We start from the raw sequence: 19,984 nt of genomic DNA, 5'->3' as shown, positions 1-19,984 counted from the left end.
CTCTATAACCTTTGTACATATCCTGTCAAGAGTATTTTAGGAGTCTAATATTCTCTTCAACATAGGGGGTTTACTGAAAGCAGGAGTTTGCATATATCCAGAGTCTACTGTGTGCCAATCTCTATGGGATATAGAAATTTCCCATCTTTTATTTCAGATGAGAAAATTGAGAAACAAATTTCCACAGTTGTTAGATAATGAAGTCAGGATGAGATGCTGGCTCTGCTGTTGCCCTTTCCCTGCTCCACAATTGGCATCAGCTCTGGGCAGATTGAAGGTAGAAAGCAGATTTAAGTTCTCCAAAAGCAGAGGAGTGCCTCACATGCTCACTGACTGTTCAGTTTTCTGCCCCTCAATAACTCCAAACCACCAATCTCATCTTTAAAGGGAGAATTATTTTTCAGGGACTCGTGCCTCTCTTTCTCCTTTATAAACATATTTTTTCGTTTCTCTCACTGAGAATATATTGAAACTTCCATGTCCAGCTTTGCTTTATTTATACAATATAAAAACAAAAATTCATATCATTGTAGAGCTCAGGCTTTTATCAAGAGGATAAACCATAAAAAGTAAATGGTGGTGTGTACCCATAGACAAAGCTGATTGGGAGGCTATAGAAGGAAGATTGCATGGGCCCAAGAATCCAAGGCCAGCCTTGCTCATAGAGAGAATCTGTCTCACAAAGGGAGTGCCACACTGGTGACTTATTACAAAGTAATAAATTCTAAGAGAAAATGGAAAGTAGGCCATGGTGATAGGGTAGATATATTTATTTCTTATCCTATTGCTGTGATAGAACCCCTGACAAAACACTTTAGGAAAAAAATACTTATCCACTTCAAAATTCTATGTTATAGCACATTATCACAGGGAGATCAAGGTGGCAGACAATTGAAGCAGCTGTTTACATATATCCTTATTTAAGAGCAGAGAGTGATGAATGAATGTACAGCTGCCATGCTCAGCTCACTTTCTACCCTTGTATAGAATCCAGAGTCCAACCCCAAAGAATAATACTGTCCACCTTTAGACTGACTCTTTCTACGTTGATTAACATAATCAAGACAATGCCCTACAGACATAGGCAAAGGAAAACTGATCTAGACAGTTCCCCACTGAGACTGTCTAAGTGACTCTAGATTGTATCAACTGGACAATTAAATCTAACATCATAGTGGAGTACATAGTAAAAAAAAATTCTTAATAGAAAGATCAGATGCAGGCTTCTAGAGATATTGATATTTGAATAAAGCCAGAAGGAAATATACTCTAGTCAATTTCTGTCTATTGTAGCCAAGATAAATGTAGCAGGATGACTTTCTTGGACACAATAAACAAAAATTGGCTGCATAATCCATAGAATGTATGGGCATGGACATATATGCTTGTAATCCTCATACTTGGGAGGTAGAGAAAGAAGGATCATGAATTCAAGTCCAGCATTGGCTTTATAAAGAGTTTGAGGCTGTCCTATGCTAAATACAACCCTGTCTCAAACCAAGAAAACTACAGAATATATTTAGGAGATGTTGGTTGAATGAATGAATGAATGAATGAATGAATGAATGAATGAATGAATGAATGAGAATACCTCCAATCTTAAAACAAGATTGATATTTCTGTGTGTAAGTAAATTTGTTTTCTTTACGTAGGCATAAGTTTTACATTATGTACCATGTTGAACTGAATATCTGGAATATGGCCAGGCATGGTATGTATACCTGCCATTTCAGTACCCAGGAGGCTGAGGCAGAAAGATCATGAATTCAAGGACAGGCTGGACAACACAGTGAAACCCTATCTGAATACAGCAAAATCATAAAAAGAATAATACCTTAAAATATTTGATATTAATATTGGTTGGTTTCAAATATATCCATGTATCATTGAAATAAGAGAAACGTTTAGTTGTGTGCCATCAGACTATTCTCTGGGTCTCAGAGACATGTGTACTAAAAATACCTGACTTCACCTTGAGTAGAGTCACTAGATAAAAAGTACATGAACCTAATCTCAAAAAAGGAAAGAAAGAAATAGTTCTCAACTGACATATTTATGTTCACAGTATTCTTGTGATTCCATGGTCTTGGTACTGTCTTCAACTTAAAATGTCAACTATACAGTTATTCTCTTTGTGGGACTTAATCTTCTTTATGGTGGTAATGTGTTCTATAGCTCTCAGGAGCCAAGATTGTCTTTGGCATTTATTGCTTGTCTAGTGGGTGTAAATCAAAGTTCCTGGATATGTGTTTAACCTTTTACTTTACAGTATTTGGAATGACCTCTGTTGTGCTACAAATGAAGTATACTGAATGTGACAGTGAAAGAGTTGAAAATACATTTTTAAAACATTCTTATGTTCATTTACCCACTGGAATTACAGTTTGGGGGAATATGAGCTAATGCATATTTTAAAGTTAATTGGAAAAGACAGTTTATAGACATTTTATTTATTTGTTGGTCAGTGCTTAGGAAATACATTCTTTTATGTCATAGGCAGACAAATGTATTCAGGGTTCTATGGGGTGGCAAAGTAGCAATAAAGAATAATTACAAACTTCAGAATGAAATTATATAACACTTATTTTAATTGCCCTATCAATTTAAATCCCTTTTCCATTTCTTTTAACAGCTATTATAGTACATTTAACAAAACCATTGCATTTTTACTATAATTCCAGGGTGTAACTATAATTTACTAAACCATCATTTCTCCATTATGTATATTGTCTTTAAAATATATATTTAATTTACTCTGAATTAATAATCAAAAGAATAATGAAAGAGTTAATGTTAATGTTATAAAGCATTTTCCATTATTATATAAAGTGCCAGAAATTTTATGACTGCTTTATCAATCATCCAGTGTATGTTTTTAAAGTTTTTCTTAGCCGAGAAAGTCACAAAACTGTGTTTAATTTCACTGGACTTTATTCTCTTTCTGTAATTTTTAGTAACTTGCATGTTAATTATATTTCTAGATGAAAACATATGCTATAAGCATTTTACTGAATACATAGTGAATTGTGTTCTCAAATGGTCTATCAATCATTTCTTTACAATTACTTTATAGTTGGTAGATTAGTCTGCTCTTACTATATCTTTCCATATTTAAATAAAAATAAGCATTTTGCAAACCAGAGTAAAATTCATCTCTTCAAGTACAAGAGTCTGTGATTAAAATGATCTTATATTCTGCCATTCATTATAAAAAAGTAAGGTGTCTTTTTTTATTCTTAAGACTCTAAGCACAAAAAATACAACTCTCACCTCAAAGAGGATAACAAATGGTTTGTCTTGTAGCCAAGTATGAGTACCCATGGCCTGAGAACACAGACTTGGATTACCCCAAATGCCCTGTCCCAACAAGGAAGCAATTGTATGATTTTTTTAACAGAACTAAAAAAGTCAGAAATCAAGACACTTTTCAAGTATGTTAGTAGAAGCATGGGGAGGTGAGTTATGACAAAGCAAGAACCCTGTCATGAGCCTCAGATGCTATTTGATGACCCTCTTAGCTTCGGCATTGGGATAAGGTAGTAGTTAATGCATTCCAAGGGAAATCAAGCATCTATGTATACATCCTAAAAGATTTGCCTAGTGGTCAAGAGCTTTCAGATAAGGTATGGAGGAAGGCAATAAATGGCTATTGAGAAGGCTAAAGAGGGCTCAAGGTATTTTGGCTCTGGAGTTGAAACATCCCAAATCTCTCCACAGTCACTGAATTTCTACTCAGTTAACTAGTCTTATAGAAGGTTCTGTTCGAATCAAGCTTTTTCTGGGAACTTTTGTTCAGAAGGCTGTATACTGGGGTGATTCACATTGTTTGTCAACAGCTTCACTATATGTGAATACAAAAAGAAATAAAAAGGAAGAGCATAACTATTCCTAGGTATGGTAAAGGAGATAAAAGGGAGAGTATAGCCAGAGGCAGAGACATCTGGGAGAGTCCATAGTGGACATGACCCTGAGCCATGTGGGTAGATGGGAAGGATAAGGAAGAGGAGGAAGAGGTGCAGCAGCCAGGAGGTCCAAAAGAGAGTGGGGTAACCAAAATGACTGGATTATATAGGGAAGGACAGCCCAGCCCTTGGGCTGGAGAAGTTTAGGATAGGGTAGGGATATGCCAGACAGGAGGATCCTGTAACAGGCAAGGACTGGGGGTTGCAGGGAGAACCTGGTGGTCAAGTTTGCTTTGATGTGTTAAGTAGGCACTTCAGCCATTTATCCAAGGTTTGGAACCTAACAGTCAGTTAATAACGCTGAGTTCCAGGAATGTTAAAAATATGACAGCATGGCCAAAAAAGAAATATTAAAGAACATCTCATCATTTTTTTTTCATCAGCTGTCTAAAATGGTGACAGGAAGCCATCCAGTGTATCCTTGGCTCTTCTCACATCTGAATAATGCCCTTTTAACTGAGGTTTTCATTCTGAAATGTCAAGAGTGTCCAATTGCCCCCCAAATGGTTGTGGTTCTTCTTTTATGCTAGAGTAACAGTGAGCATGAAGATGAACCCTGGGCTCTATATAGCTAAGGACTGCACCTGTGTTTCTCCAGACTCAACAGAAATATATGACTCTCACCTCAAAGGGGATAAGGAGTGGTTCATTTTGTAGTGAAGTATGTATGACAACAGCCTGGGGCCACAGATTTAGATTACCCCAAATATCATGTTCCAACATGAAAGCAGATTCATGAAGTTTATTATATTAACAGACAAAGAAAGTCATAAGTCAATATATTTTCCAGTATATTAGTGGAAGCATCTGGAAGCATCTCCTTTCTGTACTAGAGTAGCAATGACCATGAGTATGAGCCCTGGGCTCTACACAGTCAACAACTGCACCTGAGTTTCTCCCAGCTCAACACAAAAATACAACTCTTACTCACAGAGATAAGAATGGTATCCTTTGCTGCACCCTTATTCTGACCAGTTACTCATCATGACCTTATTAGTTGGGAAACAATAATACTTAGGGGCCCAGTCTTCAAATAGAACAAAACAGAAATTCACATATGATTGACTAAATGATCTCTGCTTCATTAGCCATACTCAATAAGCCCTTCAAATATTTAGATACCAAAGTTTATTTCAGTAGAATCCTTGATGCCATTTACTAGAAAAAAACTGAACTTATTAAAAATATTTTCAGTTGTTTCTATAGAGCTAATTTGCTTCTCGTTTTCTGTTCCTTTCCCCTAGGTTTAGGCTTCAGTATTGCTGGAGGGGTGGGGAACCAGCACATTCCTGGAGACAACAGCATTTATGTAACGAAAATTATAGATGGTGGGGCTGCACAGAAGGATGGAAGGTTGCAAGTAGGAGACAGACTGCTAATGGTGAGTGTGAACCCAGCAAAACTGTTGACAACTTTATAAGGTTCTTCTTTCTCACTGTGTGACGACTGTTGTAGCTTGTGAAGCTGTAACAAAATACCTTAGACTAAATGGCTTAAATACAAATATATTTCCTTAAGCACAAATATATTTCCTCAGAATTCCAAACATTTGTATTATTTCATTTCTATGAGAACATTGCTCCAGGTTTGCAGACAGCCACCATCGGATTGCATCTCACAGGTCCTTTCATTGTTCTCTTGTTGGCAGAAGGATGGATTCTTTTTTCTTCTTCTTGGCTAGCAATCTTATCATTTTAGTGCCTTGACTCTAACACATTTAACATTCAATACAAACCTGTGCAGCAATGGAGATCAGCAAACAGCTGTACTGTAGAAAGGAAACAGAAGCCTCAGAGAAAGCGTGGGAAAACATGCTTAGTCATTTGTCCAGTACCTAAAAGAAAACAAGATATAAAGTTGGGAAAGGAAAAACAGGCAGATTTAGCAGTGTGACATGGTGGGGGCTCAATGAGCTACTGCATCATGCATGGGATGGATTATTGGGAAGGATAAATATATTTTCTCATTAAGGAGACAGTTATTCCTCCCATATCTTTAGTGTGTTCTCTAATGAATTGGCTTTCATGAGCAATGGTCTCCTGACTAGATGATTGACAGGTTTAGCAATATAACTTCTTAAGGCAGGAGACAATAATAATATGTATTGTTTGAACCTCTGGAATAGACCATAATGTCTTGTCTACCCAAGAGCCAGAGGTCTTGACCAAAAAAAAGTATCTTTCTTTTAATGGCCTCCACAAAGCCCTGAAGCCTCCAACTCTTCATACATAAATTTGTATCTTTAGGGAGCAATAATGATGCTCTTCTTCATGGAGTTACCAGGGGAAAATCAGAGGTGGAGTCAAAAATCCAATTATGAGGGAGGGGTTCATCCAAAGCTCCAAGGGCTCCAAAGCCTGATTATGCCTAACTACTTAAGATGACTATATATCTACAAGAAGCTATTATATCTTCTTTCTTTATGAAAAGTGCTAGAGACAGAGTTGAGTGCAACTCAACAGAAAGATCACTTCATGATATATGTAAGTTTGGAAAGTTAAGCATCAAAGTTTTCTATTAATTATTCTTATTTCCTTAACCTCTAGGGACCTTCTATTTAATTCCTGTGATTTATCTTGTAGTTGTGAATGCCTTTGAACTGAATTCATCTCTGTATTTGGTATATATTGAGTTTCATAAACTTCCTGTACTTCTTTATAAAGTAACCTGTAGAAACAGGTCTAGAGACATTTACTAACTTAATTATGGTCCTATTGTTAATGGTGGTGAGACCTGGCTTTCCAGCTGAGGCATTCTGATTGTCCATTCATGATCATCACCTCCAGCAATACTGTTTCCTCCACATAGGATTGCATTCATTTCTTTGAATCTGTCAATCAATTTGCCCCCTCTCCCTTTGCTTATTATTTAGTTAGTCATTTAACAAGTATCCCATCCAACTACCATTTCCCAAAGGGAAGTCACTCTTCAGGAAGGACCTCTGCTGTGAGAAAGCATCCAGTCAAATTGGACAGGCAAAAAGGAAAAAATGCACCAATATTAAACTTATAACTCGAGTTTCAACTCCTTGACCACCTATTTTCATTCTCAAGAAGCTATGATACTTTTGATTCTTTGTATGCTTTGGTTATAAAAGTTGATCTTATGTTGTTGCATTTTCAAACAAAAAATATTTTAGGGACTTAAAATAAAAATAATTTTCATTCATAATATAAATTTTGTTACTTGAAATATTGACATTAGAATAAAGTGTGAAATTATTTTCTTCATAGTGGTACATTGAAAATAAAGTGGAAACTTTCATTTTCAAGTAATGGCTGCCTTAGGACAGGCTTCCCCTGTGACATACAAAGAGTTTAGATGTAAATTTCCCATCATTCATTCATCAGATGCTACTGTGAAATTATGCTAGATCTGTCTGCTGATTTCTTCAAGCATGCCTAAATCTGTAGACTTTTTTCAAAGTCTATGAAAAAGGCTTCTACACCCATATAATTCTACCAAAGAAATTTTCAAATGCTATGGTATTTTTCCATGATAATTTTTATATTTATTGTAAATAAAGTGATTTCAAAAGTAGCTATAACATAATTCTTCAGCTTTAAGTTTTAAGGAATGAATGTTTTTTAAAAAAATGAACCTTCAACAATAATAGGTCACTTCTGTCCTATATAAGGAAAGCCGTAATTAGTACTTCCAAGGCAACTGGCAAGCAGAATCTAGGAATGAAAGAAAATGGTTCACTTTAAACTATTCTAAAAGAAAAAAAAAGAACTGACCCTGAAATAGAAACAACAAACAAACAAATAAATAAAAGAATTAGTGAATCTACCCTGAAAACCAATTATTTTACTTCAGCCCCCAAAATATGTTACTGCTCTCCTGTAGCTCTGTTTAGCCCCTACTAATAATGTCTATTTTTCCTGCTCTTCCTCTCTTCTCCCCCAAAAGGAAGTGCACATGATTTACACTCTGTGACTTGCCAGCTGCAGCACCACTGCATATTTTCTCTAAATATGCTATTCTTTCTGAAGCTGTTTACCCTACTTCCTTCTTTCAGTCCTTAGGAAAATGTCACTAATATGTTATCCACTCAGATAGTTTTACATACACTGGTCCCAAAAACAAACTCCATGTTGTGCTATAGTTCAATAGAAGACCTTGCTTAGCAAAATCCTGAGAATGGCAACAAATAGAAATTATTAAACTCCTATTAATTTTTTTAGACTTTTGTGACTATATCTCCACAGTTCTGTAAGTCTCCAATCACTTCCCCTAAGTGAGACTACAGCCTTGCAAGGGCAAGCATAGTCTTAATAATAACACCTTTGACTTCACAACTATGGTTACTGCATGTTGGTCATCTCCTGATTCATACAATATAGAGTGTGCATTTCCTTGCAAGTAAGTTCTTACATTTCAGAATGTAAATATTAAATGTCATCTTTGTTTGGAACCTCAGAATCTCACAGAATAGCAATTGTGTGAAGTGATATTTCACTTCTGATAGGGGCCTCTAACAGTGGAGCATTTAATACTTCTCCAAAGATACCTGTCAGATTCTAACCACCATGGTATATTTTTATCAAGACATTGAAAATTATTTTCTATAATTTTCACCCATTATCCATAGGCCTGTCCCCATAGAAATGGCAAAGATTTTTCCCTCTTTCATATGTATCTACAAATTTGTATTGCCATCTCTTCACTGTCCAGTCCTTAAAGATGTTTGACACATTCTTCCCTCATTTTTGAAGTAGAACTTATCACGCATTCATTTATATGTGTCATAAATAAGTTCCACTTAAAATACCTTTGGGTTCCTTACCATTTTATTCTCCACTTTTAAAGACGTAGGCAATTTTATACTACTTGAGCTTTGCACAAATTATGCTGTAAGGAAGAATTATACTGTCCCCTTTGCAACAAGCTTCTACTGTCTAAAATGAGGTGATATGGCCAGCCACCCTCATGTTTCATGGTCACCCAAGTACTTGGCATATATTGTGGTTCTCCACTAAATATTTTAATGCCATTTGCTACAATTATTAGATTCTTTTGTCTGTTTAGTTGAATGCCAGTGATAGCAGGTGTTTGTAGATAATACTAGTAACTTATGTTGAAATATGAGTGAATAGATTATTACTGAGTCTTGAATTTCTTGAGACAGTTGGCAACATTGAAGTTTTGTTTTTAAAAAAATCTTTCATATTTATATTTTATATTTATATTTTATATTTCCATACACTGTTTCTTCTTAAGCCTTAGCAAGATGCTCCTTGGATCCAGATATATTATAGAAATGTCATCTTTTTTACCTTTTCTGCATAATATCAGAGACTTTAAATCTGGGATGATTTGTCATTTCCACAGCAGTAACATTAGTTGTTGCTTGTCAAGCTCCTTGTCATGTTATAATTTAAGGTTTAAAATCTTACACTCTCCCCCTTATAACCTCTGCTTGACATTTAAAGGAAAAAATGTCAGTAAGAGAATTTATACACATTTTCAGAGAACGAATTAATCCTTCTTTCCTTAAAAGGGAAATAGTAAATGGAGGAAAGAATGATGAAAGCATTGAAGTCAAGGGGAAAAACACTGGGATCAGACTTTGAAGAACTGTGTATTAGTCACAGACAGATCCAATAACTCTCCCAGATTACTTTGGGCATCCCAGGTGCATCTGTGATCATTTTTTTTGGTTTTGGTCTCTTTACCACAGTATCATTGCCTTAGATTAGCATTTCCCAGTATGTGTTTTTAAATAATAGCCTTGTTCCTTTGCTAGTTTAAAGGGATCTAAAACCATAATAGGTTGCAAAATTCTGAAACTTATATGTGACACTATTGTGGCTCCTCAATGAATACAGAAAAATCATATTAAAAAAGAACAGATAGAAATCTATGGGACCTCCTGTAGTAGACCAGTACTTATCCCTAGCATAGGTGTAGACTTTCAGAGCCCATTCCACATAGAGGGATACTCCGTGAGCCAAGACGAATGGAGGTGGGCCTAGTCCCTATCCCAAAGGATAGACTCTGATGACCCCCTATGGAAGGCCTCACCCTCCCTGGGGAGCAGAAAGGATATGTGGTAGGTAGGGTTTTAGTTGGGGGGGGGGTAGTAGGAGAGGAGGGGAGGGAGACGGAACTGGGATTGTCATGTAAAACAATCTTGTTTCTAATTCAAATAAAAAAATCTGCAAAAAATCAGAACAGATAAACATATAAAATGATATTATGAACATGTGAAGATCAACATATAAAAAGCATATTAAAGATCTTTTAATAAATAAATAAATGTTTTTATTTACTCTATAATCTTCAACCTTATTTATCATGAAATACTTTTGTTAAAATGATACTTATAAAACAATCAGAACAAGAGTTCTGGGATGTGCCATGTGTAAGAGGCCCTTAGTTTTATTCTTAAGCTAAGGATGAAGTAAAGACAGCAAATGGCTTTAGGGGATAGGACAAGAAATAATGCTGTTTCTGGAAAAACATTGGTTGTGAAGACTAAATTGGTTAACTTTTGATAGCTTTATAAAACTGCCTGGTTTTATTCAACCCTCTGTAACAAATGGTATCATATTAAAGACAATGCAAATACATCAAAATTATCTGAATGAGAAATGGGGCATTAGCAGGTGGTGGGAATCCACCTTAGATAAGCACCTTGAGCTGTTGTCTTCCACCAGCATGCCACTCCCATGCTTCCATGGCTCAAACTGGGCAGACAGACACTCATGTACTCTCACACTTGCCCTCAGGAGTAGTTTGTAGGGCATTTGTAGTTCAGAGAATTCCCACTAGTGTATAACTAGCAAATTGTGAGATTAGATGCAGACCTATGGATTGACGTTCTGAAGTCCTATTCCCTTCACTGGTTTATTCAATGTCTCAAGTTCTTAGTCCCTCTGTACGCTAGTATCATATGGTTGGCTTTTGAACATGTGAATACCCAATCTTCAATCAATCCCAAATAAGCAAATCAAAAAACCTCTGAGTTTGGGGTCATATTCATTCAGGTTTTATGCTCTGAATGATTCTCTCATGAGACCTAGGCAAGAATCAATCTGACCTTGACCTCACACTACCTGATGCCATCTCTTTCCTGAGGATGGCCCTGATGCTGATGGTCACACTGCAGAGCAGTGCTCTTGCTGAGTTATCTCCTGCAGCCACCTAGAAGCATCTGGTATAGTTCACCCCTCACCTTCTGTCCTCTGCAGCTAGATTCACTTTCAAAAGAAAGAAAGTCTGGATAATTATTACTTGGACTCCCTTCTAGTTCATCTCAATTGCAATAAATTATAAGTCAACACAATTGTGTTGATTTAGTTTATTTAAGGATTAAATCTTTCCTGTTGATTTCTTTTCATTTTGCTTATACTCAGAGTATTAACCTTGTTTATATAACATTCTCTCCAGGTAGCATATGCTATGCAAAAAAATATCATTATCACTATTATTTGTAGTTCTGAAGATTTAACCAAGGCCTGTGGATGCTATGAAACTGTTCTACCACTTAGCTATTATATCCTCTTCAGCAGTGTGGTGTCTTTTAAAGTTCAAGCACTAATCTACTGCTGCTAATAGTTTTACTACTTACTAGTTTTATAAAAAAAAATTAGCTATTGATTTGTTTCCTTATTTGTTTTGTGGTGATAAGAATTGGACACAAGGTTTTGTATATAGAAGACAAGTATGCAACACTGAGCTATATGCCTAGGCCTAAAGTTATTTTCCTAGCCCACCCTACAAGCAAAGCACAAGAAGCTGCCACTAATATATGCAAATATCTTCAAATGGCATATATGCATATATATGTTTTAATTATGATTTCTATTGTTATGATAAAACCAAGACTTAAACAATTTAGGGAGGGAACAGTTTATCTCATCTTTCACCTTTCTTGCAACTCTCATGTCACACTCCATCCCAGAGGAAAGTAGAAGATGGTTGGAACCTGGAAGCAGGAACAGAAGCAGAGGCTGTGCAGGAGTAAGTGCTGCTTACTAGCTTGCTCCTTGTGACTTTTCTCTACCTGCTCTATTATATCATCCAGGACCACAGGCTTGAGGATGATCACCACCCACAGTGGTCTAGGCCCTCCTGCATTAACCATTAATCAAGAAAATACCCCCATACACTTGTCCACATGCCAATCTAGCGGGGGAATTTTCTCAGGCGAGGATTCTTCTTCTCAAATGACTAGTTTGTATCATGTTAACTAAAACTAACCAGGACACTATATTAGTGTATTCTATACAAGAATTAAACATAAATGTGATAAATGTTAATGAAATTCCATCTTGTACCTCATGAATTGCCCTGGCTTCACATTGCCCTGTGCACTTGGTGACCAGTGCTATTCAGGAAGCTTCAGTCATCAAAATACCACTCCCATATTCTATTCTTTCTCTTCTTATAGAAGGAAGGATTAAGAAATGTATAACTAATGGGGAAGAAAAATTCATCCAGCCGAAGCTTTGATTGTGCATTGTAAGTGGAGGTGATCCAGGACTCTTTTTCTGTTTAATGTTTTCCTCCTTATAGTCTACCTGGCACAAATCAAGCATTCAATAAGTGTATGCCATCATTTGAATGACCTTCAAGCCTCTTATTTACCTCTCTAATTAACACAAATAGAAAACAGAGACTCAGCACAGCTTCCCCACTCTTTCAATAAAATATATGGACTTTTGATCCCTTTGGACATGGCACAATCATTATTTTACAGCATATTTAGCTCATTTCAACCCTCATTAAGTGCCAGGTACTTACAATGCTTCCTGTGGGAGAATACAAAAAAATAAATGAATATGATTTTGTCATTCCCCCCTTGAAAACACTAAGGCAGTTAAAGGTAGGAAGAGGTACTGCAGGAGTAAGTGTTGAGCACAGGAAGGGGTGACAGCAGTCCCCACCAGGAAGAAGCTATTTCCAGCAGCAAGCTCAGCGGTAGCTCAACGCCTGACTATGATTATTTGGTTTCTATCTGCATAGCATTTCCTTTATTCAGGGTTTCTGAAAGTTCCTGGTATTATTCCTTCCTTATAAACACAAACCACCAAATAAACACAAGCATTATCTTCACTTGGCACATGGAATTCCTAGTAAAGGGATTCGATGACTCAAAATCTTGAAACTAGAAACTGAAACCAACCTCATCACTGTCAAAATCACCTGAGAAACATTTAAGCTTCAGGGATGTGGTTTATAAACGCACTTATTCATACATCCTTTTAAAAGTTAATACTATACAAAACACAACTAGAAATGAGCAGGCCCTCCATTCCTAAAAATGCACACATTTAAGCAAGTTTAACACATGGTTAGTGTCTCTAATCAATTTAAATTGCCCTCTTTGTCACTCAGTTTCACATTACTCCTGAGATTGCTTTGTGTGGCACCTTTGCATTCTGTTTTATTTAAGCTTTTGTTTTTGTTTTTGTTTTGCCCAATTGAAGTTAATCTTGTTATAAAAATACTGTTACTTATCCATCATTGAAAACATTAAAACCAAGAAAATCCAAATTCTATAAAGATAACCATATCCACATATTTCCTATTTATTAAAATTTATTGTCTCAGAAAAAATTTTATCATCAACAGTTTATTTCAATATACTATAGAGGGTTTTTCCCCCTGAGGTTACGCATTTTTATTTTCCCATCATTGATATTACTGCATTGGATTGATCTTTTCATTTCATCATTTAATAAACAACTGCTTTGTCTCCTTTTTAAAATTTAGCAGTAAAATTTAGGATTTTCCTCCAGTGTTTGTGAGTCACACATTTCCTTGTACTGTCTTTTTAAGTAATCCTCTGTCCCTAATCACTGCTCCCCATCTTTTCCTATAGACATGCAAATAAAAAGTCAGGTACTCAGAGCTTGCATCACAGAATCCTGCTCATTATTGCCTCTCCTACCCTCCAGCCTGCTGCTGTTACATTGGGATGGATGGAGATGCCACTTACACTTAACTTGATTTTCCACAAAACTGGCTAGATTCCCTTCCTGTGGATCCCCAGCACCTTCTTCTCTCAGCTCATTTGCCACCCTGCTTATGATGCTCCAATCCATGCCATCGCATCTGTTGAGACAACAAGTCATCTTACCTCCAGTTCCTCAGTCTTGGGTTTTGGCCTCAGTCCTCTTTAGTTGCAAGTATGAGGCAAGGCTGCACATATGCCCCTTCTATGGAGTGCTTCCCACAGACAGTATCTTACTCAAACACACATGAGGCAAGGCTGCACATATGCCCCCGCCAAGAGTGCTTTCCATAGACAGTGCTTTCCATCTTACTTAAACATGCCTCATCTCTTTCCCTGAAACCAGGCCAGCTGGTCAGTGTTCACTATGATAATCAAATACTTGATGCAAAATTCAAAGAAAAAAAATCAAAAAGCAGTGAAAAACAATGACAGGAACAGCTAACCAATCAATGTAATGTCTCTTCTCTCTGCATGCAATCATCTCCAGCTGTAGGCCCTTTATGTTGAGAGTTCATAGCATAGTGCACACACATAATTAACCCAAAAAAACCCACTTTGTGAAAACAATTTTGAAGACTTCAGCACAAAAGAATACTTTTTGATCCATGTTTTTGTTGTTGTTGTTGTTGTTGTTGTTTTTGAGGGTTTTTTGTTTTTGTTTTGTTTTGGGGGATTTGGGAGGTTTTTTGTTGTTGTTGTTGTTTTAAAAATAGAAGCCTCATCAGAAGAACCCTAATTAAACTCATTAGTTCACAGATGTTTACAGAAAAATGATCAGCAAGAAAATTGTGCCAAGAAATCCAGTTTCCTGAGAATTGAGGTAGATGATAATAAATAGTAACAAGGTTAAGAACCAACATTAAGTATTTTAATACTTAATACTTTAATACTTAAGCTTGCCTGAGTGTTCAGAAAGCAAAGCTAGTCATAAGCCATAGAGGTCAGGCAATGGTGATACGCACCTTTAAACCAAGGACTAAGGAGAGAGGCAGATGGATATCTCTGATTGCAAGACACCCTAGCCTACACAAGAGTGAAGAGTAACAGAACTCATGCCTTTAAACCCAGTACTAGGGAGGTGGAGGCATGAGTGATATGGCTGAGTGGAGAAATAAATAAAAGGCAGGAGGGGACAGGAACTCATTGTTTTAGTGTATGTCCCTGGTCTGATAAGTGACGGGGCAGAATCAGAAGTCAGGCACGTTAGCCCCAGTGATTATCCTCTAACAAGCAACTTCTGTAGCATGAGTAATAAAAGACCAAAAGTCAGATATTGGGGTTCAAGCTTCAAGCGAAGATCAGAGAAGCAAAGCAGCCAAGCAGTAGATCTTACCTCTACCCAGTTGAAATGGAAATCCTGTCTCCACGAATTCTCAGACCAGGGACATACACTAAAACAATGAAACATCACAATAACCTATTAGCTTACATGTATTTTATTTTATATTTATCTTACAGAAGACATAAGCATGATTGCAATAAGTTAGTGTATGTAAAATACGATAGTTCCTGCATTTATTTTTGGCTATGTATAGATACTTTATGACTGTGATTATCAGCATTTATAAGAAAATGATGGAAAAAATAGTGCTACAAATCACATATGACTAAAGTACAAAGGAGGGAGAATATGTATCACAGCTTCACTCATCTGTAGCTCCAGTTTTGTGAGCAGTACATGAAAGCACACAGCATCCTTCTCCAGACTACCTATAATGTGACTCATCTCTTCCCACAGAATCTTCATGTAGCATATGCAATCTACTTGTCAATCGCTTCATTCACACTTTAGTTATCAAACAGATGGTCACAAAGTCACCATGCATGAATTTTATTACCCCTTGTTTTATTTAATAAGAATCCAAGGGTGGTAAAACTGATAATTTTATTATAATTTCCCTATTGTATTATTATTTATTAATCTTTTTGCATTAACTTATTGTGTGTAATTTGCAAGTTAAACCTTTGGAACTTGAAAAATAAAAACCCAGAGATAGATATTGGGGTTTAAGCTGATGGTCAGATAAGCAAAGCAGCCAGCCACTAGCTCTTACCTCTGCCTCAGACTGAAAGGGTGATCCTGGCTCCATGAATCCTCAGAAGGAAATGCAATCCCCATGAATCCTCAGAGACAATAGCTCTCCCTGTCTGGAAACTAAATCTCCACATGAGACGCTTTGCTTTTCCTTTTATGTGTGCCTAGTGCTGGAAATAAAGGTGTATGATCCCAAGTGCTGAGATCACCTTTGCGTGAGCTGCATCTCTTTTAGACTGGCTCAGTTTTGTGTAGTTCAGGGTGGCCTTGAACTAACAGAGATCCAGCTGCCTGCCTTCTAAGTCCTGGGACTAAAGGTGTGTGCCACCACTACCTGACCTCTGTGGCTTGTGGGTAGCTTTGTATTCTGAACCCTTAGGCAAGCGTTATTAAATCATAAATGATATATCACCACAAACCTCATTATATACACATATTCTCGGTTGTTCAGGATAGCTTATATCTCACTGTGTATCCCAAGATAACCTTAAATTATACTTTTTGAGCATTTATTTCCAATTCTCCATCGATGATATCTTTCTGGTTGCATTATTTTAAAAACCAATTAGTACTGGACACATCTGGTGTGGCATTCCTGCCATGAAGTTATAATAACACTCAATATAGGCTTCTCTTTGTAAAAATAAAAAGGAGTGCATTACTGGTGAGACTTACAGAAATATGACACATTTGAATGTGCTCACTTGTGAAACCTCATTAATACTCTTTCCTTAAAAAAAAAAAGACTCATAGCTGAAGGTATAGCCAGTAACTGAGAGGGTGCATAGCATATGCAAAATCTTGGGTTCAGTTCTCTTCCCTGCAGGGTTGAAAGGGCTCACAGAGTGCTGGCATGAGAGTAAACTGGTTCATGTTTCAAGGGGAACTTTCAGAACAGATATTAATAATTGAAACAATGCTATTATAGTTGTATTTAGCAAGTCATGGATATGAGTTACACCAAAAACAAACAAGCTGGATAAGCCTAGATAATTGTTTGTCACGATATTATATATAGTAGCAACATATTAAGAGCAAACTAAACAGGTCTAGCAAGAGATAATTTAAATCACTGTTACAGCCTTGCAAAGCAGTGAAAACAAAAGCCATGTTGCTAAATTATATTACTGTTATAGTCACTCTAGATCTTCAATGCAGATTCCAAAATAATGTGTCCAACATGGTTACACCAACTTAAAGAGATATGTTTAAGTAGGAAGTTTGTGGATTATTTCTGTATTTGGGTTTTTTTTTTTTTTTAGTTTCCTTCAATTATTATACAATGCTTTCCATGTATGCTTTCTTCACTGTGTTATTTTCATGTTTGTTTTTTGTGGTGCTGGGAACTGATCCAAGGCCCTCACTTATTCTCAATAATCATTAATTATACCCCTGATATGCATACCCAGCCTGATACATGTAGATATATATCTAGATAGATAGATGGATGGATGATAGAGATAGATAGGTAGGTAGGTAGGTAGGTAGATAGATAGATAGATAGATAGATAGATAGATGATAACATTTAGTCATAATAACTGTACTAAATATATAAAAAGATCATTTGGGTTTGTTTAGAAATATTATTTTGTTTGCTGTTAAGTCACTTCCTCAGAGAAATCCACAAAGCTGGCCCTGTTTTGTAGCATTGATGACTATACCTAACCTGCTTGGGTTAAAGCTTATACTGTATATTCTATCAAGAATGCTACACATCCTGAACTAATCATTGTAACCCAATCTATCTATGAGGTCATAATTTCAAATTTCACACTGTCTTCTAGGGTAGTTCTCTTTCACTTCACAGATTTAACTCTCATATTTATCCTTCTTCTCTTTCAGGTAAATAACTATAGTTTAGAAGAAGTCACACATGAAGAGGCTGTAGCGATATTGAAGAACACATCCGATGTTGTTTATCTAAAAGTTGGCAAACCCACCACCATTTATATGACTGATCCTTATGGCCCACCTGACATTACTCACTGTAAGTATGGTGCTCCAGTGTCATCTTCTAATAGCCTTCCAGTTATACAAAATAGACCTCCACAAAGCCATTTTCACCTCTGCTTACAGTTTCAATCATGTCAAGCTTCTTGAAACACTTCAGGGAAAATATTCTGTGCCTCATTCCCATGTTGTTTTACAGGACCTCAGCTAATGTTTTAAAGGTAGGACATCTTGATGGATTGCACATTTACCAATGGAAGGGCAGAGTGACTACAATAGCTTTGGTGCCACACTCCAGAAGATAATTTCTCAGTCCCATGGCACATGAATTCTATCATGCCAGTATATTCCCTTGTCCTAGTTCAGATCTATGTAGCAGCAAAATGAAAGACAAATGCTGGCAAAATAAGCCATAGATAGCTGTACACTGCCTCCTAGGGGAGGGGCTCGGCTTCTGGAATGATGAAATCACCAGAAATTTTCAATTATCATTATTACTTTTATCTTCAGCTGAATTTGTTATGCTCTATAGAATGAAGAAACTAATCAGTCATTGTCAGTAGCAGTGAGTCAGAGGACAATAACTAACATGAGTCACCATTCTGGGGACCACACCAAATCCATTGCTAACTAGAACTCACTCCCTCTCTTCGGTCTTCTAGGACTAAATTTAGAATTTACTTTTGATGTAAACCTAATGGGTATTTTTATCGGTGTAAGTTAGCTTGTTGGATTGGAAACGTTGCGAGTTCCATTGTGAGTGTGTACCCAGGATACCTTCAGGACTGACTGTTAATTAGTACTATCGCCTTAAGAAAGTATTGAATCTTTCTTAGATTTATTTAGATGTTCCTCTTGAGCAAAATTCAAGAGCTAAATAACCTTAGCTCCAAAGGCCCATTACCTTAGCTATTACTTTTTGAAGTAATGGTTCTTAAATGCCTCACCCTCCAAATTGTCTTTTTTTCAAAGAAGGCCCTAAGCTGAGATAAGCCTGACCTTAGGGCAGAAAGAGTTTTGACTTTCAGAGACTTGATCTGAATAAATTTAGAGAGGAGTCAGGTAGGTTTGAGGGTCTATGACTCACTTCGTAAAGAGCATACAAATACAATGGCAGAGATTTTTTTTTTTGAGGCAGAACACAAAAGTGTCTAATTGATTAAAGTAATTTAGCATGTGCTGCATAACTTGTAAGATGTGTGATACCCATCTTACTTTAGAAGAAATGTAACTGTGGCCTTCAGCCACATGGAAGGTAAGCAAACACAGATGTATTATTAGCAACATAATTTGGTGGAAATAAGAGGCAATATATGCAGTCAGATAAATGAAATATCCTTGAGTGACTAAGAGAAGGGAGATTTCTGATCTGATCTTCCTTTAACAGCATTGAGAGATTTCATGTATAGCTGCCTTTGGAATTATACATCTGAGATGGGGTAAAAGACACAAATTATAGATACTTCATACAGTAAAACAGTGGTACGGATGCCAGAAACACGGGTTTTGTTGGAGGATTAACAGCATGTGTAAGGAGGGTTGAAATGGGTCATTTTTATCAATTTGATAAAGAAGAGAATGTGACAGTACAGAACATGTAAGCAAGAGAACAAAGAAAAGATTTTAAGAGTTCACCTCAGAGTATGAAACAGTTTTGAGGAAAGAACAGAAAGAAGGGAGCCCCTGTCAAGAGGTGTCAATGAGAAGATGGGTTATGGAAGAACAGAAGAAAAGTGCTTGACACTGTAGACTTCCTGGGATGGAAGTATAGCATATTTGTGGAGAAGGTTTAGTAGGAGAATGTATTACTTGGGAGCCTTTTGCTTTTCATAATTGGGTATTAATTATGTAAGATGAATGTGAGCCCTACAATTAGAAGCTAACATTTTCATTTCCATAGAAAATTAATCATCGTTCTGAAAATGTGTGTCGATTCTCTCCTCCAATTCTTCTCATCACTTAATTATACTAACTTGGGCTACAAATATAACTGTTATTACATCTTTCCAGATCTAAAGGTCGCCATGTGCTTATATGGGAAATGCTAACAGCCAGCAACTCACACCTCT

General features: G+C 36.6%; 1 protein-coding gene and 1 long non-coding RNA gene across 4 annotated transcripts in view; one reads left to right on the top strand and one right to left on the bottom strand.

The window, feature by feature from the left end:
* The window catches only part of LOC107977363 (disks large homolog 2), a 1,172,797-nt gene that overhangs the window by 690,636 nt on the left and 462,177 nt on the right, over positions 1-19,984 (top strand). For all 3 annotated transcript variants that reach the window (XM_035442394.1, XM_035442396.1, XM_035442395.1), the window contains 2 exons: positions 5,207-5,343; positions 17,808-17,952. In XM_035442394.1, coding sequence (XP_035298285.1) covers positions 5,207-5,343; positions 17,808-17,952 — 282 coding nt within the window. The remainder of the gene's footprint in view (positions 1-5,206; positions 5,344-17,807; positions 17,953-19,984) is intronic.
* LOC118238565 lies at positions 2,467-18,277 on the bottom strand. Its single transcript, XR_004769138.1, has 4 exons — positions 17,952-18,277; positions 15,263-15,320; positions 13,912-14,027; positions 2,467-5,796 (listed from the first exon to the last, which is right to left on the bottom strand). It is a non-coding gene; the product is annotated as an uncharacterized LOC118238565 (long non-coding RNA).

The sequence above is a fragment of the Cricetulus griseus genome, chromosome 3, assembly GCF_003668045.3.
Source record: "Cricetulus griseus strain 17A/GY chromosome 3, alternate assembly CriGri-PICRH-1.0, whole genome shotgun sequence".
Lineage (NCBI taxonomy): Eukaryota > Metazoa > Chordata > Mammalia > Rodentia > Cricetidae > Cricetulus > Cricetulus griseus.
Note: the sequence above shows the minus strand (reverse complement) of the source record. Positions and strands in the feature narration are given on the sequence as shown.